The sequence below is a fragment of the Lepidochelys kempii genome, chromosome 3 (assembly GCF_965140265.1).
Source record: "Lepidochelys kempii isolate rLepKem1 chromosome 3, rLepKem1.hap2, whole genome shotgun sequence".
Lineage (NCBI taxonomy): Eukaryota > Metazoa > Chordata > Testudines > Cheloniidae > Lepidochelys > Lepidochelys kempii.
In genome coordinates this window covers 137,825,110-137,852,905 of record NC_133258.1, presented here as the reverse complement: position 1 = coordinate 137,852,905, position 27,796 = coordinate 137,825,110, and the positions used below count along the sequence as shown (strand labels likewise).

Here is a 27,796-nt window from a genome sequence, read left to right as displayed (position 1 = left end):
TCCCAGAACTTGCACCCCCAGCAGGAGTCCTCCCCCCTGCACTCCAACTCTATGCCCCAGCCCAGAGCTCCCTCCTGCACCTTGAACTCCCCATTTCTGGCCCGATCCCAGAGCCTGCACCCCCAGCCGGAGCCCTCATCCGATCCCGTACCCCAACTGCCAATTTTGTGAGCATTCATGGCCCACCATACAATTTCCATACCCAGATGTGGCCCTTGAGCCAAAAGGTTTGCCCCCTCTCCCTGGTTTATTCTTAAATCTCTGATCTTGCATAGTTATTATATAATCTCTCAGAGTAGTTAGTATCTCATGGTTATGTATCTCAGTATACTATACTAAATTTTACAGCTCTCAATGATCCTTTCCTTTAAAGTAACTAAGCATTATTTCCTGTGGAAGTGAAAAACCATGAAATACAGTATTCCAAAAAGTTTTAGGTGTAGCACAGGAATAAATTTTTTTTAAACATATGCAATTTTATTTTATGTTGATTCCTGTCAAATATAGCATCAAGCTTATTAAAAGGAAGAAATTATATATTTGAATATAAGTGAAATCCTTGACTTGAAAAATAAATCCACATCGCAAAATGGATTGCCATTTTAGAAAGGGCAAATGTTTATCCTAATTTTCATTTCGATTTAACGAAGTAAAAATTTCCTTAACAGAGAATACATTTGTGCAGCTTAGTAATGAGCTGTTTCTGTTGCAAACCAAAATTACCTTCACATGAAACTACAGTATACTATGTATCTATACCTCCTCCTATTACTCACATTCTCATAGAGGGCTTGAAGGGTCTCTAGGTCAACCACAGAGTTGTCCAAGTTCACAACAGCTGTGAAAAAAAGACAAAAGTGAAAAAGAATTAGTTGTCAAGATGATAATCCAGCAGTGAAAGACACACTGAACACAATACCCAGCAATAGCTTTTATGACCCCACTGGTCATACAGCTTAAGGGTTTTAACTTTATTAATGCCTTGAATAGTGCCGTTTCTAAGACGGTGGCCTAAGAACCTGGTAGAGCCAGGTGACAAGCATTAAAGAATCCACCCCCTCCCGCAACACACACACACACACACACAATCCCATGAGTATGGCCAAAGCCAAAGATCAGAGATAAGCTTCACATCAGACTTTCGTGGTCCGACTGAAAGCATTATAAAAATTGGTAAATCTGTATCTCACACACACACACACACACACACACACCCCTCATTCCTGTCACTGATTGGTTTCAGACTTAAATTGATTAATCCACAAATCAGCCAGTTAACTTCAAGACACCTGACAAGGGTCAAATCTTCTATGCACTAACCCGACAGGTTCAGTACAAATACAAAATATGCCTTTCCTGTTCCCAACCAATGCTGGTGCCACATACATACTGTACTTTCTCAATGTCAAAAATCTGGCTTAACTGCACACAGAGAAGCAATTTCAAATCAACCTGACCTTTTGGGAGCGGTGGTGAGGGGGAATGATGAACAGGGGCACTGATGTGCTGGGATCACTGGAAAAAACTATGAAGTGGAAGTATAGGTACTAGACACATTTCATATTTATGCTGGTCAGCGAAGAATCATTCCAAATTAATATGAATATAAAATTATTAACATAGAATTATTTAAAACCTGATAAACTGCATTTTTTATTTTTACACTCTTACAATCCATGTCATTGGAAAGCAAAGTAAATTTGGGTTTCTATATATTGAACAGGTATTCTGAATATTATACAGCAGGGATTCTTGTAATGTTAAATATTTTTACTGCAATATTTTATGTTTTGCCATTTTGTCCTTTATTTGATTGCTTTCTTTTTTTGTGTGATTTTTTTCTGTATACATATCTGTCTGCTAGCCAGAATAACCGTGGGACAAAACTACTCTAGAGATCATGCTAGTGATCAGTGATGGAATCCCAGTATCTGATTGCTTGATCCTCTATAAATCAGTGTCCTTGACTGTCACTAAGTGATTCTGTGTATACACCTCAAGATTAGAGACAATATAATTCAAACTCATTTGTTTCTCATTGCTCTAAGCATTCAGTGATACCACTTAGTGTCTGGGACTCATCACGTTTTCACCTTACTGGTCTGGAACTTAATTTTAGTTACAGTATAATAAAAGAATATATAAATAAAGAAACATTGATCTTGATTAAACAGAGCAGGGTCCTGTGCATATGTATGGACAGAATTTTAGCAGATGAAAAGAACGGGAACTTATTTGGAAATGTGCTAACTTTCCAAATCAATAAAAAAATGATCTTTTCTGTTTTTCCTTATCAAATATATTTTATACATACATATTGCCTTGCCCCTCCTACCCTGCCTGCCAAGTACCCACCATCTAAAATGTTTTAGAAGGCCAAATTTAATGGGTATCGAAAGATGTGAAAATATATTAAGAATTTTGCACAAAATAATCCTAAAATTGAGCTGTCTATTCCCATTACAGAATGCCAATATTTTCCCTTTTCAGCTTTTTAAAATGTCAAATACATTAAAGGTCTAATTAAAACTAGCAAAACCAGGAAATACATATTTAACATCTGACATTTAAATACACCTGTAAATCAGCTGGTGACAACAGGGTGGCAAACATTCCTTGGGGATACAACAGTGGTCCTTGTTTAATACTACACATTGTGATACCTTATGTCACTTATACTTTTTATTCTGTGAATAAATGTTACAACAGGCACGCTAAGGCAACGTTTCAGCAAGGTACTTAAGCACATGTGTGTCTTTAAGCATATAAATAATCCCACTGGCTTCAATAGGACTGTTCACATGTTTAAAGACGTGCATGTGCTGAAGTAGCTTGCTGAATCAAGGATTAAAAAATCAAAATAATTGTTCAGATTCTGCAGTGTAGAGATTTCTACACATTGTTTGAGCTTGTACACCAGTGTGACATGCTATAACAGCTATCCAAAACAAGGTGTATTATAGACCTACATTTAACTGCGTATCTGATTTTTGCTTTTACAAGTTAGTGTATTTATATTATACGCAAACACCACAACCCTTTAGTCATTCACTTTGACTCAATAGTTATCTTCCACTACCCCCGCCCTCGCCTCAGAGACTGTCTGCTTCTGAACTAAGAAATATGGCACAAGTTCCTGTTCTGACTTCTTCCACAATGTTAAGATCACCCATGGATTACTTAGAGAGCAATAGAACACTTTTATTTGAATGCTTGCCTGAGATAAGAGAATGCCTGGCAAACACAATGGTGCCAGATCTGTGTACTTTCAACAAAACAGGTATGCAGAAGAGCATGCATATTTCAGGGAGCTGCTCAAAACAAATCAGTCTCAGAGGACTACAGACAAGGATTTAAAGAAATTATCTCCTAGCACATATATAAAGAAGTGTCTCACTGCTAAGAAAATGACAAAACTAAATATACCTACACACACATATATACTTACCTACCTATCACTCTATAAAATTTCACTCAAATCTTTCAGCATAAAGACTCAAATATGTTTTTTCGGGAAATAAGATTATAAATTGAATAATTAAGAGGATCATTAAAAAAAAAACCAACCTCATGTCCCCTCAACAATAGTATTCTCTACTAGTGAACTCATATAATCATATAAACAAGAACCACTGTAGTTGAGCATCTAGTTCCACTACCCAACATCTAGAATTGCGAGATAAAGCACCCCCAAAATTCCATATGTGCTGGTCAACTCAGTAATGAAAACACAGAGAAACACCAACTCCTCCTGGGTGGCTGGGGAGGGCCTCACTGAGATGAACTACACAGTTCTAGTGCATCGGGCTTTGAGCATCCCTCACAGTGATGCCATAGTCCATGGACACTATGTGCTCAGCTGCACAATGATCTCCCACTGTCCCAGCAAACAAAGCTTGTGGTGGGGTCAGGGGAAAAATCAAATCATGCAGAGTATTTTTAATAAATCATAAAACATAACATAATAAAACAAATAAGTCACAAAAGAAACACCCCCCACCCACCCAAAAAATCATCTCCTGTCTTGACTATTGCAAAATCCTCTTCACTATCCTCTGTAAAACCCATTCCATGCCTCTTCAATTCATTCAAAGCACAACAGCCAATGACTTCTCTCCGATGCATCACTCTGATGTAACCACACACCCTGCCCTTTTCATCCAATAGTTATTTGTTTTCCATCAATCAAAATAAAGTTTTCAATCCCATCTATCTATCTACCTAAGGTACTTACATGACTACAATTGCCATAGTATCTGAACACCTCTCAATCTTTAATGTATGTATTCTCACAACATTGCTGTGAGATAGGAAAGTAATATTTTACACATGAGGATCTGAGGCAGAGAGAGGCTAAGTGACTTGCTTAAGGTCACACAGTAAGTCTATGGTAGAGCCAGAACTCAACCCACGTTTTCCAAGTCCCAGGCTAGTCCCCAAACTATTGAATCATGCATCCTCTTTCCTATTCTCAACCTCAAGGCCTTACACAACTCTGTCTCTCTCTGCTTATGCAATCTTGTCTCTTTTTCTTACCCATCACCACTACTCTGCCAATGTTGCCAGCTTTGAATGCCAACTTCTCTGATTCTACAAAGATCTCGGTGTCTCTTTCCATGCTGCCCTTTATGCATAGCTCATACTCCCTTAATGAATCTGTAAGCCTTCTCATTCAAATATGTTCTCAAGACCCATTGTCACCATGAGAGCTATATGAATCAATTACTAATGACAGCTAGGTTGAGAAGCAGTTGGAGATATAGGACATTATTGAAAAAGATTGTTACACGATTCTGAGCCACCAAGCATGCACACAGGTATACTGCAAAACTGTATGATCTTATTATCCTCTCACCCTTCAGTCCCTCTTATTATTTGTCACAATCTGATTAAAAACTCCATGTAACAAGTGTAAGATCTTTGGGGCAGGTCTTTCTGAATGTTTGCACAATCTTTATTATAATGGAAGGGATTTTATTTATGCATTACAGGAGAGTAATAGTAAAATAAATAATGCAAATTTATACATACATTGAAAAAATCAAGCAAGCCAACTGTGTACCATTTTCAAAGCAAGGACTACTAAGTGTCTGAACAAACAGCAGGACAAAGACTTGCGACAACAATTAACACTGCTTATTTTGTGAAGATGGCTAACCACCTGTGAAGAGTCTTCAATACAACAGAATACTGAAACAAAAAGAGCTGAGTGTACAGTACAGACAACACTGTATATAAAGGCAATCAAATTGCCATGCTTACACTGAGACAACACACCTTCTCCCATATATACTGAAGCCAGTCTAGAATAGAAGCCGATCTTTAAAAAAAATACCCTGGGGGATGCAATATGTAATCAAACATAACCAATGAGATCAATGATCTTGACAGCAAACAGTGTGTATATGGAGAGATACAAAGAAAACACCAAAAGGAAATTTTCAATAAGCCCATCATATTTCCAGACAGAGTACGGAGGAAAGTAGCATTGAATAGTTTCACTGTAAACTAGACAGACTCTCTCATCATTATTGTTTATTATTCAGATTTCTAGGAAATACAGAAATGGCCAGATATGACTAAAGCAAAGGCGGTACACAAAGCAGACGGGGCAAACCAACCAGATTAGCAGACATAACAATCCAACCTTTGTCTTCTTTGACAATGGCTCTAAATTCACCAGCAACTAACTTGCATAATTGGTCAGAGAAAGATATTTTTGAAAAACTGGTCAAAACTTGGATTTTGCATGAAATTCTAACATTGTGAAGTTCTCTTTCATCCCAAATTGTAACAAACAATTGAAAGTTTTAAAGTTCCTGCAAAATGAAATATCAAGATGATCTTATCAAAATGCTTTGTTTCAATAAGGTCAAAGCACTTCATTTAGACTTTATCATTGACTTTCATAGACTACTACATCCACTAATATTTTACTTTCCTCTCCCTACACTAGTTATTCCAATGGCAATACTGAGTTGGCTGTCAAAAAATAATCTACTCAAAGAATAATAAAAATATATTATTAAGGCAAGCCAACCTTAAACAGCAAAAAATAAACAACACAGCCAAGTGCATTGTTAGATATACTTTAACATTTATAACCTAACTTACTGCTAAAAACTGAAGCAGTGGAATATTTACAAACCAAAGAGGGAGAAAAAACCCACAAAATACCAACAGGGTATGATGATCAATATTCCACAGACCTCCCAGAGTTACAAGTAAGAGAGAAGTAAAATTGTTTCCTCAGCATAGATGGGAAATAGGAACTCTGAATAGAAGTACTCAGTTAATGGATGTCTTTAGAAAAAACTGCAAGGATATCCACACACTGCAAACTCAAGAATCTAAGCACGGATAGACAAATCATCTTCCTAGGAACAACTGACAGGATCCTGATTGCCTTCTTGAATAGCACACAACCAGCATGCGAACCAGCTGCCCATATCATTCAGCGAACCAAAGAGCCAAGCAAATCCAAAAGGAAGCTCAAACAGAATGCAGCAGCCCCTTTTGCTGCTATTAGAAAAAAAAAAGAAAAAAAAAAAGGCTATAACTTGATGCAACATCAAGCCACTGGCAAGATAAACCCAAGAGCTGTACTAAAGTGGAAATAGTAGCACTTAGGGTAAGTTATTGTATTGGTCACTCCCTGAAGAATAAGTAGTTTTGAAAACTATGTTGCTTATTGCTGTGTTTCAAAGCATGGGCTGTCAAGTGTCACACATTGGCCTATTGCATATGATCATTCCTTCCTCTAATATGATACCAGCAACTAAACAGCCTACTATTATCTCTCACCTAAAGGATTTATCCTTTAGCTCAAATGACAGAGATTTATATCTTTGCGTTGAAGGTCAAATCCCAAGTTTCAACCCGAGGTATTGTTTTAAGCAATCCATCTTAAATAAATATGGAGAAGGGGATGTTGGAAGAGAAAGCTTTCCTGTCACCAGTGGGAGGTACAGTGAAACCCAAAGAAATCTTAACTGTGTAACATTTAGGAACTCTGAGTGCTAAATAAACAGAGGAAGAAAAGAGTTCACAGCATAGGTGCATGTACTTGCACTAATTGCAGAACAATGCCTACTGATAACAGCTGAGCAGATGAGGAGTTACACCACGCACAGAGTTAAAATACATGAAAACATTCTCATATTACTACCCCTGTGTTTGCTTTTTGCACTCACCTGATACGTACTGTCATTAAACAAAACTGTAAGCCATTTGGGGAAGGGGCTTTCTTTTTAGTACATGAATTTGTAATGTGGACTGGGTTTCTGATACAAATAATACACAGAGGTGAGAATCAGCCTCACGTAGAATTGTATGCATATCCTTTTATTGTTGCAGTGATTTATTTGGATCTATACACTTAATAAGAAACGAGAACGGTGCATAAAATCCCCAAATTGAAGGTGATAGGAAATTAGGCGATACTTGTGTTTGTTTTTAAAACACTCAAAATTCAAAAACTGCTTTAGAAACAGCCAACCACTCACATGTATCTGGGAAGTCACCAACCATGGAAAATTTCAAACAAAAAATATTAATTTGAGAAATTTGAGCAACTTAAAAAGGGACTTTATGATGAAGGGGCATTTCATCCTTAGTTTTTACTATTCATTCTTCTATAGTGTGGATTGGTTAACATTGTTACAGCCTTTGACCTTAGCTTTTCATTTCCCGGGTTTGGGTTCTAATTTGTAACCTTAGAATTGTATTAATATGGGTTTTTAATTGTGATATAAAAGAAAGATATTGCTAACACTAACAAACAGCTCTGCTACAGACATTTCAAGTAAATATGGTTTTGCAAGTTTAAGGACAGCAGTTACTGATTAAGTCAGTCTAACTCCATACACCTATACCATGTGTTTATAAAATGTGTGTAAGTTCAATTCTTCGAGAACAAATACATTTTGTTTGACTCAGTATGTCGCCTTCTTGTCTAGGCGAGGGGGGGGGGGGGAAAAGGGAGACTAATGCTGTAATCCTTTCAGAATAAAATGTTTAAATACAAACATGATTGCCATTGTAGACTGTTTAATCTAGAGAGATTGTATTTCAGTTCTGTTTTTGAAAGGTTTGCTGATTTGACCATACAGAGCACTTCATTGCTTATCTTAATTGTTTAGATAAGATTTCTTTGAGTTTGGCAGGTGACAGAATCTTGGGTGTGGGATATAGGAGGGTCAAAAAATATTGGCATGTTACCAGATTATACTTATTTAAAATTATAGTGTGTGGCTGAGCCAATAGTCTCAATGAACCTGCTGGAGGCTGGTCTTTGGGGATGGAATCTGAAGCAGAACACTGATTGGTAGAAGGCAGGATTTTGAATAAACGAAGAAAAAATTATTATCACCCCCCGTGACCCCAAAATGGGATCTAAGTCTTAGCGCAGAGAGAGCACAAGTAACCCTCTCCAGTTTCTGCATGTGTGAAAGAGGGACAGATTTAGTTAGGGATTTTTAGGTGAAATTTTTATGCAAACATAAGATTATTTTTATAAGCAGGTTTTCATGGCTCTCTCTGCTTCCCAAAGAGTGGGACCAGTGGTGAATAACAGACCTGCCTTTTCTGATGGAAAGATAAAAACAGTCTCAATTACATTTTTAAAAACTCCACTGAAATAGGTTTTTTATACCTGTGACAAATGCAAACTGCAAGATGGTCTAGCCTGGTCCAAGCATTCATTTTGGGTGACCTGTATAAGTTCCTCATAGCATTATTATTCATTAGTAATGTGCCTATACCATGAATGTGTTCTTTAGATAGGCTGTATATGTAAACATTCTAGAGAGAGAGAAAGAGATACAGAACAATTCAACTGCACAAGCTGAGGAGAATCTATGCACTGGGATTCTGCACATCTTGTACACCATCTCTCAGACTGTTTAAGGAATAACACTGGGTATGGGCCTGAGCGTCCTCTAACCATACTTATCCACTTGGTCAAAATCCACTCTCACTCCTACTCACCCTTTCTCATCAGCCCATTCAGTAACAGTCACACTCCCGTTGTGTGCCTAGTCCAGTATCCAGTCTATAACAATTCCCGGAAACAAATGGCTCCGAGGAAAGTGTAGGAATAACCTGCCAATATGGGAGATATTTTTCCTAACTGCCACCAGTCAGTGATTCTCTGCCCTGAAGCAGGAGAGGGTTCACAACTCTCCCTAAATGAAGGTTTTGGTTTACTGCGAGGTTGGGGTTTTGCTTCTCTCTCTCATTACTATTTACATTTCAGTTCTGTTGAACTCAATCTCAGTGATGTATCACGGCAGAAACTTATACAAGCTAATTATTCATCTTCATAATATGTATTATCTTTTCTATTTTTAAAATGTTTCCTTTTCATTTAATTGAATTTCACATGATTATTTGTATTACAGTAGTGCCTAGCATACCCCAAAAAGATCAGGTCCCCACTTTGACAAATACTGTACAATATGCATAGAGAAGACAACCTGTGACCCAAAGATCTTACAATCTAAATAGACAAGAAAAACAATGGGTAGGAAATGAAAGAGACCGAGAAAATGCAGTAACTTGCCCAAGGTCACAGCAGATCAGTGGCAGAGCCAGAAACAGAACCCAGGTCTCCAGAGTCTCAATCCCATGTCCTAACTGCTAAATCCCTCTGGTTTTGGTTCTCATAGTCAAACTTTGTCAAGTTTGATTGACAAAAGTAACTGTGTTGACAATATGCTCAGACTTCTTAAGACTAAGTACCAAGCAACATTCTAATAAAAATAGCACTATAAAAGTCAATGTAGCACATATTAAATGAATTAAAAACTATCAGAGAGAGAGAGAGAGATCTCAAAATTCAATGGTTAATGGAGAATCATCAAATGGGAGTATTTCTAGTCTGCATCCTGAAAAGCAGAGACTCTGAAAAGGACTTAGGAGTCATGATGGATAGTCAAGTTAACATGTGCTCTTAGGCCAAGGTGCTGGCTAAGAGGGATAGCACAGTCTTTAATAGGATGTATAAAACTGGGGCCTACATAGTAGCTGTAGGCAGGTGGCTCCCTCTGTATATGGAATACACAAAGGGAATAAATTACTGAAATAAAGTTGTAAAATTGGAAAGAGTTCAGAAAACAACTAATAATAATAATTTTCAGTATGAAAAACCTGTCTTACCATGAGAGACTTAAGATGCTCAATCTATTTCAATTATCCCAAAGAAGGATAAGAGATGACTTAATCACAGTCTGTAAGTACCTAGAGGAATTCAATTTAGGAAAGGCATAACAATAGCTCATGGCTTTAAATTGAAGCCAATCATATTCAAACTGGAAGTAAATGCACAAGCTTTAAACAGAGAGGGTGATCAACCAAAGGAACAACTTACCAAAGGATGGGATGGATTCTTCATCACCTAAAGTATTTGTTTGAAATCCTGGCTCCATTGAAGTCAATGGCAAAACTCCCTGTAAACTGTAAATCAAGATCACATATCTTTCTAAAATATATGTTCTAATTCAAACAGCAACTAAGAGCCTGATGGAGGGAATACTGGGTGAAATTATATGGCCTGTGTTATTCAGGACAACAGGCTGGATTACCATGATGGTCTCTTCCGGCCTTAAAAATATATGAACCTTTAAATATTGAACTTCATCTGCCTATTCAACTACCTTTTTTATTCCACTTTGAAGATCCTCACAGTCTCCCCTAATTTTGACTGATCTAAAACATTTTGCTTTATCCTCAAATTTTGCCACCTTTTTGCCTGTCTTTTCCAGTTCATTAAGAAATATATGTAACACCACCAATCTGAAAGCCAATGTAAATAATTACACAAGTGCTCAGAAGCACTTTTACAAAACTGCAGGTCCAGCTGAAAATCTTGCTGATCAAGAACACAAAAGGCAGCTGGAAAAGTTTATTTAAAGAAACAAATTAAATAATAAGAAATCAAGTAAAGTCCCACCCCCCCCCACCATCACCAAAAATAAGCCTTCATTCTTTCAGTTTCTTCCCCCAACTCCCACCAAAAAACTTGGGACAGCAGAAAGAAGTTAAGATGTAGCCTTGTATATTACATATATGACTATCAATCATATTTCAACACATGAACCTTTTCACCTAGTATTCTGCTTCAGGCAGCCACCGATGCTAGCAAAGTCGTGTAGCGATCATGTGATATTTGCTCCATGTTCTAAGTGTGGTAAGATTATGGAAATACCTAGCCAAAAATCTTGTCATATAAATGACAGAAGATTTGGCATTACTAATTCAAATTGCTGTGCTGTGGGAAATTTTACAGGGGTTTATGATTTAATCCCCCCTCCTTCACATGCTAAGAAATGTGTTTCCACAAAGTTGGCATTGTTGATTCAAGGTTCAAGCAGATAAGGGCTTTGACTGCAACAAAACTGGTGACCTAATATTGCAAACAGAATAGGATATTTCATCTAGATTTTTTGAATCAGAATGTGTACACATTTCAATATCTTAACTGGATTCTGACCTAAGGACTTCAAGGGTAGGATTTTCAAAAGCACTCAACTTTAATGGACGTTTACCATTGACTTAAAAGAAAGCCAAGAAAGGAAGGCCAATGGTGGCTGTTTCTGAAATTCCTACCCCTGAATTTTAACATTAAGTGCCATTTTTTGTGCAAATATTTCAATCTTAAAAAATAAGAACTACCTAAACATTACATGAAATTACATAAAACCCCTAGATGATGCCAGTACTTTTAATAGTAGAACAAACAGATGCATAGACATAGAAAGTTCAATATTTTAATACTTAAAATTCAGAGTGATGATTAGAAATTCAGTGTGGAATAATCAAGTCCCAAGAGAAACAAGAAATTTGTGGCTACCAGCTAAAAGGCGACCCCTTCAAGAAATTGTTTGTGGCCACCTGGTGCTGCAAGGGGCAGAGAAACAAAAGGCACTTCCAAACTCATTACCACTTCCGATATGGACTGCCAGATGCTCACACACTATCATTTCCCCAGTGCAATGATGGTGTTCCAAAAGGAGTGGTATCTAGCCCAACACTTTGGCCTACACTCTTCAGCAGGGACAGAACAGTCCACTAGTGCCATCTGGTGGAACTACAAAACTTGAACTAGCAGTCAAAGCATACAGGGGTTTTCAATCTGATGATTTAGTAACACTTTGCCCTAGCCATCTTTGAGGTGATGATGTAGTACACTGTGTATCTCTGTGGTGCAGCATGACTAGGTCAAAACAACTGAAACATTAAGTGACGTAGTTGATGTGAAGCATTTCCAACATTCCGACGTTTTGTAAATGCTTCTCCCGGACTCCCAAAGGATGTCTTGGAAATGCTGGTATCACCCAATTAGTGCAGGAAGCATTCCTAGGTTATGGAAAAGATACTATTAACATAAAATGATTCTGATCATTTGTTGTTGGGTCCAACCCAGCCTTTCAAGCTAAATGTCAGGAGATATGATGGCACCATGATAAGGAAGCTTTAACTACAGCCAGCCAATGGAAAAAAAGAGTACACCACACACTGAGATGGTTGTTCCATACTTTATAGCCCCCTAAACTGACATTCTTCCAGCAGCATCTTTAGCTTTTGGAAATGTACAGTTGGAGTCTTCAGTCCTATGTCTCCTCTTTTAATCAACACAACCAGGTCTGTTTGATCATCTGCCACCAGGCTGGGCTAGCAAAACACTGATCAGCCTGATTTCCCTGCTTTACCTGTCAGTGAGAGTGGCACACAGAGCATGGGAGTCATTTTATGTATGACTCCGGGTCATGAGAACTCCAGAGCCTTTTCTCTCTGTGCAGAACAACATGGTTCTAAGACATTGTAACTAAAAGAATTACACATTATCCTCTCATTTTGGAAATCTCTTTTACTATTAAAAAAAAGTCTTGAAGAAGGAACCCTTTCCTTACATTGTATCCTTCTGAACATCCAGTTGTACTGTTCTCTGAAATAATGAGTGGTTGAAGTACAGCTGCTCTCCTGAGACTAAACTTCCCTTCCGTTTGTCAGCCATTTTTAAATGCTGAATTAAGGTCTCTTTTAAACAAATATTTTATATACCTACCTTAGATACTTACATGGCACACATCATCACAGTCTTTGAGCTCCTCACAGTCTGTCAATGTATTTATGCTGTCAGCCCAATTTGAGATAGCAAAGTGCTATTACCTCTCTTTGATAGATCAGAGTTGCGGCACAGAGAGAATAACTGTCTTGCCCAGGGTCACACAGGAAGTCTTTGGCAAGAAGGGAAGTGAACCTGGGTCTCCCACAGTCCTGGTTAGCACCCTAACCACTGCACAATCCTTCTCCTTACTCAACAACCACTTTGTATGTCCTGGGCAAAAACACCAGCCAGCAACTTTTGACAGCATACATTGTTGTCATGATTTTATAAGCCCTTTAAAAATACATTCACTTTTATTTATCCTGGGTGGGCTGGAACAGAGAGAGTCTGCTTCAGCACACTGATATCACAATCCCCAGCTACAATGGTTGTATTCAAACAGCTCCTTTGTTAGCAAATATCTGTAAATGGGAGAGGTACAGTGGCCTATTAAGTATATTGTGAGAACGAACACACACAACCTGTAGTGGCAAACACCTTAATTCCCTCAAATCTGTCCACTTTACAGAAAAGGGAAGATTTAATGACACTGGCAGATCTTATTTGAGGAAATATTAATTAGCTGTTTTTCACTTTTGTGACTGTATTGAGTGCCCAAGTCTGATTCAATAATGCTTTGGTACATGTGTGAATATTGGGAAAAGTTCCTCATGAGGAAACAGGTGAAATTTCTTAACCACAGCATGTTACCCATGCTATTAGCAAACAAAAAAAATTCTGTTATACTTTTATTTCCTGACCAGTAATCTTGTGATGACTGTGAAGTGCACAAATCAGACCAGTGGTGCTAGTTTATTAATGCTCACTTGGGAGATTAAAACTTTCCTCCACTTTTCTCTTTGGAAATTCCCACATTACTGAACTTAAGAAAGAGCACAGCCTTTCAGCTGAAGCAATGAAGAAATATGTTCTCCTGAAGTCACAATTCTTACAAAACTTCCCTATAAAATTAGATGTGCTGGTGTGTCCTTAAAAAATCGTTAACGCACCAAAAATATACAATGTGGCAGTGATTAGTCTGTGTGCTGATTGCAGCATTATGAGAAAATTTTATAATTTTCCTCATTGTTTAAAAAATGTAATTTATTGCAAATTCATTACAAACATATGAAATGATTTTGAGTGGTTTAATATTAAAGGTTTTTCAGGCTTTGTAAAAAATTAAGTGTAAATTTCCAAATGGGAAAGACATCGAGACTGGTATGTCCTAAGATGGGGTCTGGTAACTAATGGAAAAACTTATATGAAGTATCTAAGTAGTGAACCCCATGTGGTCCCAATAAAATGGTTAAGGAAAAATTGCTGCTCCGGCACAATTTTCCCTTTCCTCAACTTCAAGGGAGCCATACTCGCACTCTGGGCAGGAGGAACCCAGGTGCAGGGATGTTAAATAGGCCAGACACATTCTCTCACCACTTAAAAACCTATCTCAGGGAGATTGTCTATGTCCTTCATCCAAGGCTCAGAAATCCTTGCCCACTTCATTGCAAGCTTCTAACATTCAATTACAACTCCAACCTTGACCTTGGTGTCAGCATCATTGCTAGTACAAGTGGTCAGTCAGGGATTCTATGTATGCTTTAAATGTGCCATACAACTTAAAAACAAACACTATAGTATAAATGTATTAGGAATTACAGATACATATGGGCAGTTTTAGCACATTACTTTCCCTTCTAATGTGGTTTGACTTTAGTGCTCACCTTCTGGAAAACTACTATCATATATTCTATTACTATCATCAATTATAATTTCACAGCTCCTAAAAGTACTAAGAAGTTCTTTGAACAAATATAAGACGACAGGGTCCCTGCCCTTATGAGTTTGCAATCTACCAACAGGCATGATGCAAGAAAGAGGGTTGCAGATGAGTTCAGAGGGACTGAGGAAAAAGGACAAGGGTTACAGCAATAAAACTATGTGGTTACTCAGCAAAAGCTAGCACACAGCAGAATGAAACAATTAAAGGATCTGATTCAATATGTGAGCTTGCTCAAGAAGGGCATGGAATTTGGTATAGGAAAAAAGGATTTGAAATATTTCCGAATCAATTCTTGGTGACAACTTGGAATCGATATTAAGATAAATCAAGCCTTGTGATTAAACAGGAGTGAATAAAAAACTAAATTTTCCAGAAGTTAGTCTTTTCTTCCAGAAAAAATTATTCATTCAATGCTTCACTGCAGTTTCAATAATTAATTATTTTTAAAAAGTTTGTTAAAGCAGGATTAATATTGGACTGTTTCTCTCCACGTACCTTGTATTTGGAGATAGGCATGATAAATTTAATTATAGCACTCTTATCATCCATGATTTCAGTTCATGAACAGAAAATACTTGAACCTTCTGCAACAATATTTTTTGAATAGTGCTTTATTCTTTATTTTACACATCTATCATGGTTATATACTATCAAACTGGAGTATGGCATTTATAACAGTAACTATATAGAACATAGTGAAACTCACTGCTATTATTAAGGAGTACAGAAATTGTCATACTACTTCAGAACAATGGCTCACCTAATGACCAGCAGCGGTCAGTACTAGATTCATAGCTTTTAAGGACCTTTATAAACAACTTATTTGACTTACTATAAATCACAGACCAAAATACCTTACCCAATAATTTCTGCATCCAACCCATAATTTGTCTGAGTTACACTATACCTTTTTTAAAGATATCCACCCTTGATTTAAAGACTTAGAATCATAGAATCATAGAATATCAGGGTTGGAAGGGACCCCAGAAGGTCATCTAGTCCAACCCCCTGCTCGAAGCAGGACCAATTCCCAGTTAAATCATCCCAGCCAGGGCTTTGTCAAGCCTGACCTTAAAAACCACTAAGGAAGGAGATTCCACCACCTCCCTAGGTAACGCATTCCAGTGTTTCACCACCCTCTTAGTGAAAAAGTTTTTCCTAATATCCAATCTAAACCTCCCCCACTGCAACTTGAGACCATTACTCCTCGTTCTGTCATCTGCTACCATTGAGAACAGTCTAGAGCCATCCTCTTTGGAACCCCCTTTCAGGTAGTTGAAAGCAGCTATCAAATCTCCCCTCATTCTTCTCTTCTGCAGGCTAAACAATCCCAGATCCCTCAGCCTCTCCTCATAACTCATGTGTTCCAGTCCCCTAATCATTTTTGTTGCCCTTCGCTGGACTCTCTCCAATGTATCCACATCCTTCTTGAAGTGTGGGGCCCAAAACTGGACACAGTACTCCAGATGAGGCCTCACCAATGTCGAATAGAGGGGAACGATCACGTCCCTCGATCTGCTCGCTATGCCCCTACTTATACATCCCAAAATGCCATTGGCCTTCTTGGCAACAAGGGCACACTGCTGACTCATATCCAGCTTCTCGTCCACTGTCACCCCTAGGTCCTTTTCCGCAGAACTGCTGCCTAGCCATTCGGTCCCTAGTCTGTAGCTGTGCATTGGGTTCTTCCGTCCTAAGTGCAGGACCCTGCACTTATCCTTATTGAACCTCATCAGATTTCTTTTGGCCCAATCCTCCAATTTATCTAGGCCCTTCTGTATCCTATCCCTCCCCTCCAGCGTATCTACCACTCCTCCCAGTTTAGTATCATCTGCAAATTTGCTGAGAGTGCAATCCACACCATCCTCCAGATCATTTATGAAGATATTGAACAAAACCGGCCCCAGGACCGACCCTCGGGGCACTCCACTTGATACCGGCTGCCAACTAGACATGGAGCCATTGATCACTACCCGTTGAGCCCGACAATCTAGCCAGCTTTCTATCCACCTTATAGTGCATTCTTCCAGCCAATACTTCCTTAACTTGCTGACAAGAATACTGTGGGAGACCGTGTCAAAAGCTTTGCTAAAGTCAAGAAACAATACATCCACTGCTTTCCCTTCATCCACAGAACCAGTAATCTCATCATAGAAGGCGATTAGATTAGTCAGGCATGACCTTCCCTTGGTGAATCCATGCTGGCTGTTCCTGATCACTTTCCTCTCATGCAAGTGCTTCAGGATTGATTCTTTGAGGACTTGAAATTATATAGAATTTTCCACATCCTTAAGTAGGCTGTTCCAACCCTTACTTACGCTAATGTACTTATTTCTTCACTGCAGTGGATATGAGGGAGATTCCCACACCTGAGCCATTCTTTTTAGGTGACAAATCTGAGGATCTGTCCCAGAATGAGGTGTCAATAGAGGAGATTTTGGAACTAATTGATCAGTTCAGTAATACGTCACCAGAACCAGATACTATTCACCCAAGAGTTCTGAAGGGACTCGTAAATTGTAGAACTAAGTATGGCATGTAATCTATCACTTAATCGGCTTCTGTACCAGATGACTAAAGGATAGCTAATGTGACATGAACTTTTAAAAAAGGCTCCAGAGGTGATACTGTCAATTACAAGCCGGTAAGCCTAACTTCAGTAACAGGCAAATTGGTTGAAACTACAGAAAAAGAACAGAATTATCTGACACATATATGAACATGATTTATTGGCAGAAAGAGTCACCATGGCCTTTGTAAAGGCAAATCATGCCTCACTAATATATTGGAATTCTTTGAGGGGGTCAACAAATATGTGGACAGAGACGATCCAGTGGATATACTGTACTTGGACTTACAGGAAACCTTCGACAAGGTCCCTCACAAAAGGCTTTTAAACAAAGTAAGCTGTCATGGGGTAAGAGGGAAGGTCCTGTCATGGACTGTTAACTGATTAAAAGATAGGAAATAAAGGTCAGTTTTCAGAATGGAGAGAGGTAAATAGTAGTATCCCCAAGGATCTATACTGGGAACAGTGCTGTTCAGCATATTCTTAAATGATCTGGACACAGGGGTAAACAGTGAGGTGGAAAAATTTTTAAACTATACCAAATTTGCAGACTATACAAAATTACTCAAGATAGTTAAGTTCAAAGCAAACTGAACAGATCTCACAAAACTTGGCGACTGGGCATCCTGCAGGGATGTGCTGGCTGCTGCTTCCCGCAGCTCCCATTGGCCAGGAACAACAAACCGTGGTCAACATAAACAAAATGTCTCGTGGCCCACCAGCGGATTACCCTGATGTGACACATTATGAAGGTTGCCGACCCCAGTAATAGAGGTCTATAAAATCATGTGTAACTTTAGCAGCCTCATGGCCAAGATGGAGTCTGCTCTGCAGGCAGCTCTGACAAAGAGAAGGCATGTGCAGGAATGCAGCAGGGAAAATCCCTTGCGCCCCAGGGGCACCTGTTCCAAACCCCCCCAGAGTGAACACACACACTGGAAAAGTACAATGTTCTGTTCATTCCCTCTGAAGCACCTGGCATTGGCCACCGTCAGAAGATAGGGTACACTGGTCTGACCCAGTAACATGGCTGTTCTTATGTTCTAGATTCAATTTGTGAAACTTAAGCTTCCAACCTTTGACTCTTGTGCTTTTTTCTGCTAGATTAAAGAGCCATCCAACATCAAAAAAATCTTTTCCCCATAGCTGTACTTTTAGACTGTGATCAAGTCACCTTTTAACCTTCTTTTGGATAAACTAAACACATTGAGCCTCTTAAGTCTCTCACTAGAAAGAATAATAGCCATAGCAAAATGTATTTTCCAGCCCATGTCAGCTAGTGTTGAGTAAGAAGTTATTTATTAAGTTTTCCCCTTGTTAATTTGCATTGCAAGCAATCACATTTATCTTAAGTCTTTTTTTTTTAAATTGTCCATTAGCACTTTTTAAATTAAAGTAGTTCACTTCCTGTGCAACATCTACCTTTCAAAGTCACAGGGCAAAATGTTTTCTGTAGTGCACAAATACAAAGCCAGAGTTAGACAACTTAAGAAACCAAGTTATGGCAGATATGGTGCAAATATGATGTTTAGTAAAATAATCTGAATTGTCCAGGAAACAGGATTGGGCTTTAATTGAGGCTGGATGAACTAGTGGCTCTTTCCATCTCCCCATAACCAGATTTCTTCTTGTTGATGTCAATATTGCAACGTCCTTACTTCCAGCTGATACCCACCAGACTCCCTCTGATCACTGATCACACCAGAGAACAGGCAGAACTTGCATGTGCAAGTTATATGAGTAGCAGAGACAAGGCAGGACCTGTGAGGAATGCATTATTACTGGACCAGTGTGGTTCCAAAAATAAAGAATGGGATGGGAAGCAGAGCTTTTAAAGTAGCAGGACCAGAGTGGAAGTGAAGGATTGAGGACATGAAAGGAGCTTTGGAGAGGCAGACCTTTCAGAGGGATGGAAAGTATGGAACAGTGAAAAATAATCAGCAAAAGTTGTGCAAGAACATATTTTGCACTCTTGCTGCTTTATCTTTTGAATATAATGTTTTGTTCAAATAGTTTAAATAACACCACAGTATAGATTAAATCTCTGTTCAACAACAAAATTGTATTGCTATGCTAAAAGTTTTCATTATCAGAGAGGAAAGGGCTATTAGCTGTCAAATATAGCTAAGGAGCTTCTCTTCATGAGGGACTGTGGCGTCTCACAATAGAAAAAAATACTCTTGGTGGGGAGGGAGGGTCAGGGTAGGTGTGTCTAAGCAGAAGGCATTAAGACAACTAAAGGATGGTGTCCAGATAGTGTTTGAGGATTTTCACAGCAATTCTCTAATAGAATATTGCTCACAGCTAGATATGCAGTTAGAAAATTCAAGAGCCCTGAACCTGTCACAACAAGAGGAATGGTGGAAACAAAGTACAGGAAACTACTGAAATGGAAAAGATGATATACAAGCAAAATGGACAAACACAGAGCCTTTTATAATATTTTTTCCAGACTGCTATTCTCAACATTTACAAGAAACGCACTTAAATAAGCTCAACAGGTTTAGTCAACCGAGATTCATTTCCACATTGGAAAGAAACACATTGTACATTTTTAACTGGGAAGAAACTGGAATATTCATTAGTGTGAAATATGATATTTGTTGTCAAATGTTGTTACTCTAACTACAGGCTTCCCCAACCCAGGTGTTGTTTTCATTTGGAGGGAGAAGGGGCAACATGTGGTTTGGATAGTTTTTTTTTTGGGGGGGAGAGGGTTTATACACCCAGTCCTGTTATTTTTATGATTACTGTATTTGTGATGATCAATTAATACAAGCTTAAAAACCAAGAGGAAACAAATTGTTCCTTACAAAGAAAGAAACAGCTTCCATCTTTCTCTTGCCTTTTCTATACCAAGATCTAATGACTAGAAGCTGAATTGGACAAATTCATATTGAGGTGCACATTTTCAACAGTGGGGGTAATTAACAATTGGAGCAATTTACCAAGGGTTGTGATAGTGTCTCTATTCTCACATCATTCTTCCATGTGAAAGAAATTTTTAAATCAATATTGGATATTTTTCTAAAAAGATAGGCTTTAGTTTAAACAGGAATTAATTCAAGGGAGTTCTATGTCCTGTGTTAAATAGGAGGTCTGACTAGATGATCATAGTAATCCCTTTCTGGCTTTATAAATAAAATCTATACATTTTTGCTGTCTCCATTTGATGGGGAGAAAAGTCCACCACTAGGTTCTCCATAAAATGCCTTCTATTCCACACACATTCTTGCTCAAAAGGTGGTTCTGTGCTGCAAAATTGACTTTGAAAAATGGTACCTTCTTATTTAACAGACCTGCTCCCTGAATGTATTCAGGGCCATAGTGAAGATGAATACTTTAATTATTTCTGCTGATTTTAACAATATGCATTTTTTCTACTTTTGAGCCCTTCACATTTATCACTGAAAAATATTTGTATCAAAAATGAAACACTAATGAAACTGAAGTTACAGTTAGTTATTTACACTACAGGAGTGGATCCCTTAGCTTTTAAGTTTCCCGAATGTATTTTTTGTCTTCGCCACACATTGCATCTCACATTTGGGCCTTTGCAGGTTGAGAGATACATGTACATCAGCAGCTGATTTGGTTTACTACATTCCTTTCACATATGCGTGTGAAAAATTAAATTAAAGGCAATGGGTTTGCACAGCTAACAATTATTTCTATAAAACCTTTATTATTTGTGATGATATTTGAGAGGGAAAAAATGCAGCCTCACTTCTAGAGTTAAGTTTAACAAGGTAGCAGTTAGGGGATAAAACACTGTTTTACCTCTAAAACGAGTAAACTTGATAGGGAAATTACTGAACATGACCTGGAACACCCACAATGCCATTATTAAATGGAATCTCTTTTCAGAAATGGATGATACCTTAAAAATAGCCTGGCAATGCCCAATTACTACCACAGAACCAGTTCTGATACTTGAACCACCACCAAACACAATAAAAATACTTCTTTAATTATTATTTTCACCTGAAAACTAAAAAAATAAATCTTGCCAAAAATAAAAAATGTTTGGTCTTCAGCCAAAAAAAAAAAAGATTTGTTTTATTTCTTTTTTCTTTTCTTTTTGAGGAAAGCAGATGCAGAAAAAGTTTTCATTTGATAAAAACTTAAATTTTGTCAAAAAAGTTTCAATGGAAAATTTTCAATCAGCCCTAATATCTTACTTTCAACATAGCCGTTACCATGATGTCCTTTAAATAGAATCTTTATCACTCAGCACTGAAACTGCTATTTGAAATTGTGATAAACTCCCAGTTTAAACATGGCTTGCATTTCTGACCTTTTGGAAAAAAAAACCAAATGGATCTTGAAGTCACCATATTGCATCTAAAAAAGAAAATCTGAGATATAAAGGAAAAATTCATGAGAAGTGCTTGACTGGCCTCTCTCAAACATTGGCTGAGTCTTGAAGCCAAATGCAGTCATGATTCCAGTGGGAACATAATACTGGCTAAAATGAACGAAGGATATTAGTGGTATACCCCACCTCTCCCTCCCCCCCCCCCAAAAAAAAACAAGAAAAATGACTGGGTAAAGTGTTTCAGGTAATTGATAGATGATTGTAATGATTGAGCATCAGTAAGCGCACGCATGAAAACAGGGAAACCATGAGAAAAACTTCTTTTTGTACTGCAGCATCTAAATACATAGAAAATGGCATTGGGATTAAAGAGAATAACATTTCTTAAAATTCTAGCCAACACATGATAGACAATTGGAAGATCTGTTAGCAATTAAAATCTATAAAAAAAACTCAACAACTTTAAAGCACTACTAGAAAGATCTATTAGGATTCAATAAAAAATATGTTCTGCTCATTAAAAGGATTCCTTCCACACTGTAAAATGTCTAAACAGCAACCAGAATTTGGGCAAGCGTCTTACTGAATCCAATTCAAAGAAAGAAACAGACTAGCCCAATTTCATTAGCTGCCACTTATGTTCCCCTGACCAAAGGAGATAACTCAGTGTACATTGTACTGCTCCTGCTGCAAGCTTGCATGAAATGTCACCTAATCACAAACTCAGAAAACAGTAGCAGACTCCAGATAGTAAAGAGACCATAGTTGGAGAAACAGCACAAATGATTACTATTCAAATTTTCAACATCATCTGTCAAGTAGAATTAAAATTTGTTTTAAGAATATATTTTACCAATATTATGCAATTTCCAGAAGCGATGAAATTAAGTGTAATGTTTGCCTGAAGTTTCAAATTATTTTAAAACTATTAAAAATGAGTTACAACCATGTAACTGTAACTTGCAACCCCAAATTAGCCATTTGGGCTCATGCTTACCCCAGTTTTCACCTAAATTCCTAAAATCATTTGAGTTTTGTTTTCAAAAGAAGGAATCCTGATACAGTGTCTCACTTGCTAAGTTATACAGTGGTCTTAAAATCTGTACAAGTTGCCTTTGCAAGTAATTAACATTTCCTCTGCATTCAACAGATGTGCCTTACACTCACACAAGGAATATCTGTGTACAGAGTATGATATATCCCAGTGAACCAAGATAAAGAAATGCATAGTAAAACAGACTGTTAGTGGGGACAATTATTTTGTTCTAACTACTCAGGAAATTCAGAAATAAGCATTCCAGAACTGCACTTTCGGCTGTGTACTGTTTCTTTAGATTTGTAGCACAAAATCAAGCAGAACGGACTGCAAAATGGAGTAAAGTAGAGCATAAGTGTAGTATTAATGATATTACTGGTTTCATTATTCTAACAGCATAACAATTATGAGTGAAGATCTAGAAATTTTGAATTTATGCAAATACAGCAAATACCCTATTTACATACTTCATCAATTTTTCACTGAAAGGTTATTTAAATTCTCTGCTCCTGCTCCCTTATCAGTTTCTCTGTTACTGTAATAGTCAGGCTATAAAAGCTGGTAAAAATATATTACTACTAGATATTTACATGCCTTCAAGTCCAAGTTAAATGAGGCATAAATAGAAAGTGAAGCTAGGCTCTTGGGGCTATGATTTAATAATTAATATTCATCGACAACCTGATTATTTGGGAGGGAGGTGTCTAAGATCACAAATGTTGGCAGTAACTAGGAGGAGGAGGGAGAAACCCAGACACTGAGGTAAGGGGTGGGGAGAGGGAAATGTGCTGCCTCAGCCAAGTCATGGTAAATGTCATGTTAACTCCATTAACAATGTCACAGACTCTGCAGGAGCCACAGGTAGGGGGCAGCACTGAGAATCCTAGTTCCTTTGGGAGCGAGGAGGGTAGACTATTTCCAGGGCTGTTTCAGTCTCCTTTGACCCTCTCTGAGAGGTGGGGGATCATAGAGGCTGCCATCCAGTGCTTGCTCTATGGCCTTGCACGTGCTTCCCTCTTCCCTCACACTCCAAAATCCCCAAGCTGCACAGGGAACCTCCACTCATCCCACAAAGTCTATGCTGTGAGGTCTGACAAGAAAGAAATGGGAGTTCAGCACTAGTCCTAGGGTTAAATTCTGGCCCACTGAAGTCAACAGGTATTTTGCCATTGACTTCAACAGGGCCAGAATTTCACCTCAGTCCCAGATAGGGTGTACCAGCTACAGCTGATACACCCTCACTGTAACTATAGAGAGTAGAAGTGTTTTATTCTCACCTCCTGTTTCAGTCTCCTTGTTTCCCCAGGAGATTCAGTCTCCCAGTTAGGGTCCAGGTGAGATCAGCAGAAATTTGGAGCCTGCAGAGGTGCCTGGGGCACTCAACTCTGATGAACTATGATGAACTTCCTTGTTCAGAGTTAGAAGAAATTGGCTCTTCGGTGTTGCCAACCCCAAATGTCCAAAAATCAGACCCCAAACAATAGTGAGGTTTAAATAAATAACAACCACCCAAAATGTATAATTTGCTTTCTGGCTTCTGAACCTTTAGGGTTCACTCTATTCACATCTGCAAGATTTTCAATGTAATCATGTGGGCAGTAACCTCATTAAAAAAAATCGAAACTCAGATTTTCTCAAATCGTTTGACTTCAGAAGGTGGGGCCTTAAGAAAAACACCAAGTATCACAAGACTATCAATATAATCGCAAAAGCTAGCAATGATGATGCTGCATGATGTTGTTCTTTACCATTGTCATATAACCAGCAGATTGGCCTGCGGTTCTCAGGAGAGTGAAATCCGGGCCAAAATACAGGACATTTACAGACAGGTGGCTTCTGCTTCCATGTTCTCCAAGGGCTGGCAGCAGGGGAAGCTACTTGTAGGCCCAGTGTTGAGACAGCTGGTCCTGGGTCAAAGGAGGAGGAAGGGAAGTGTAATAGAACCTTCCTCCCCAGGAGCATTAGCACTAAGCACCCACACCCTGGCTACCCAACATCAATCCAGGATCAGCAAACTGAGCAGGTCTGAGAGGGTGCATCTGCCCATACTGGAAAGTGCACATGGGATGTCTGGAAAGGAAGAGGGAGGATATCTATCTGTCCTGGGAAAATGTCTGGGTGTAAGTCTGAAATGGAAATATGGGGGAGGCTAGTTTGGATTGATGAGAGGCATGCTTGATGTTGCGTCATTTTGTAGCACATCATCTGCCTTGCTCAGCCCCATCAGTGCTCCTTTCCTGCCTCCAAAACTGCGTTAACCATCAAGCAACAGATTCTTTGCATTATTTTCCAAAAGCTTCCCTAATAGAAAAATGTTGCTTCTATTTCACAATTTCAGTCATATTTCAGACAACATGTAAGTAAGGACAATCGTGCACTATGCTTTAGCAAAGATTTTTTTTTCTTTTAAACTAACAGCTATTGAAGGGGAATATAGAAAATAGTGTCAGGTTTCAGAGTAGCAGCCGTGTTAGTCTGTATCCACTAAAAGAAAAGGAGTACTTGTGGGACCTTAGAGACTAACAAATTTATTTGAGCATAAGCTTTCGTGAGCTACAGCATGCGATGAAGTGAGCTGTAGCTCACGAAAGCTTATGTTCAAATAAATTTGTTAGTCTCGAAGGTGCCACAAGTACTCCTGTTATTTTTACAAAATAGTATGCAACTTGTATGACAGATGATCCTATATACTTAACATTCTAATAGGATAAAGGTTAAGCATAATATTGTTTGACCCCCTTCAACTACAGACATTCATGCCATGTTATTGTTAGTATTGCATGTTAAGCAAGCACATTTTCAATGAACTCGCATTGGCTTTACCACAGACACAGATGTTAGGCGGACTCCTTTGTTCATAAGGTTCTCATTATTAACTCAAACCAAGTTGAATATTTGACTGAAGGAAAGGACCATATCATTGTTTTCAGATTTCACTCAATGACTTAACTGAACTACATCTGCCAGCTTTAGAAATACCAAGTATTTCTTGGCGCCAGTACTGGCGCCTTATTCTATGACTACCATCCTAAATGTTTCAGCTTGAGGAAGTCTAGTAACCATCAAAACAATTTAATAAAAACTTAAATTGTGATTAAGAGTTACTCACTAGCTGACAGATCACAGGAAAATTTGTTCTAAATCTGAATTATTCCACAAAATAATCTAAGCACAGCAAATGGAATTCAGGTCTGTAAAGATGTAGGCTAGAAAGCTTGAATTTTTTTTCCCCATGATTTATTAAGTCTGCACTATACTTGAAACCATGTTTATTTAATAGGTAGGCTGGCACTTCACAGGACAGATCAGTCTGCTTTAAATCTATTCAAAGCCCCTGGGAAGCATAAAGGACACTCTGAATAAAAATATAACTCCTCTTTTCTGCCATCCTACTATAAAAGTGAAAAATATTACAAATCTCAACAAAATGTTTCTCTTTATAACATTCTTGAAGATAAAGCAACTAAGAAGTCTATACGTGATATTCTAATACTAAATGTAGGAGCGATTTTACACAGCAAATAAATAAAATGGAAGTCACAACATTTCCAGGTGTCTAGGTTTCCAATTATGCTAACTGAGTTAGAATCAACAATACAATATAGGCTGGAGCCAAAGACACTAGATTTTATATATCTGACAGAATCCAAGTGAAAGAATGTAAATTGCAAGGCTTTGAATGAACAGCCACATTAACTGTGCAACTCTGTATATAATGCATGGCAATTATGTAACACTGATCAAATGGGTAGATACACACTACACGCTGGCATCAAGTTCCTTCTGGATTTTAGAAAAAATATTTTTATTGAAAGCCTTACTTAATAAAAGTTTATTGTACTTACCGTGCTGGATGTCTTTCATATCTAAATGAAGACTGGACATTAGTATTCCAACTGCCTGAGATCTTTTGTTGCTTAATAACTTGACAACCTGGCCAAGAAAAGAAACATTTATTAACTTGCAATCAGCAGCCAGGATTTACAAAATATTTTGCATTGCTCGTTACGAATCCAAGAAATGCAAGGTACCTTGTACTGTACTTGTTTAATTGGATGAAAAAGTAATGTGCTGTTATTCATGCCATGCAAAATGTACTTTTTCTGTGTAAGCCATGACACGTGTAGACAGCCAGATAATCTGAGTGAAATCCTGGTCCTGTTGAATTCAATGTAAAAACTGCCTTTGATTTCAATGAAGCTAACAATTTCACCCTCCATTGGGATTTGCATTTCCATCTTCATCCTCACACTGATGTTACTATCTGTATAAAACAGGCTGTCATATAAAAGGTTTCCAACTGCGTTTTGGAATGTGTTTGGTTTCCAAAACCACACAATGATTTCCAGCTTCAATGTAAGCTAAAACTGTGAGAATGTCATTTATTTGAATGTTTGATGCAGTAGTGGCCAATATGAATGTTATTTAGAAAGCAAAATAACCATGTACATATTGAGATGCTCTTTGATCACTTTTAGGGAACACAAAAGGCCTCAAAATATGCTATGAAAGCTACATCAGACCCTCAAAATTGCTAGTTTGAGTAGCTGGAGTTAAAAAATTAGCTACATACATATTTGTACATACCATGTGTTGGCTCTGTAAACACAAAAGCAACAATTAATTTACAGACTAACTTCCAGATAGCTTTAAGCATAGTGGCCTCTTTCTTGCTTCTCATTCCAGTATTACAAAACACACAGAGTAGCTCCAGGAGAAGATTCCTTATCAGGCAAATTATGTGGCCCTAGACAAAAGAGTTTTCGGTGTAAAAGCAATTTGCTACATAGTCTGAGAAGTATATGCCAATTACTTTTTTACTGAGACTACTTCTTCCTCACAGACCATATAAGGGACACAGACAGACTTTCCTCTCTACAAGCCATTAAGTTTCAAGTGTTCTTGAAAAGCCAAATGTAATTAAAGCCAGTAAAGGTCCAATTTCCAGAAGCGACAGACTCCTTAACAACAGTTGATGGTGT

General features: G+C 38.1%; 1 protein-coding gene across 1 annotated transcript in view; it reads right to left on the bottom strand.

Annotated features, from left to right (window-relative positions):
- FMN2 (formin 2) overlaps positions 1-27,796 on the bottom strand; it is a 242,960-nt gene that overhangs the window by 100,903 nt on the left and 114,261 nt on the right. The window contains 2 exon segments of the mRNA XM_073338221.1: positions 777-838; positions 26,660-26,747. Of these exon segments, the coding sequence (XP_073194322.1) occupies positions 777-838; positions 26,660-26,747 (150 nt within the window).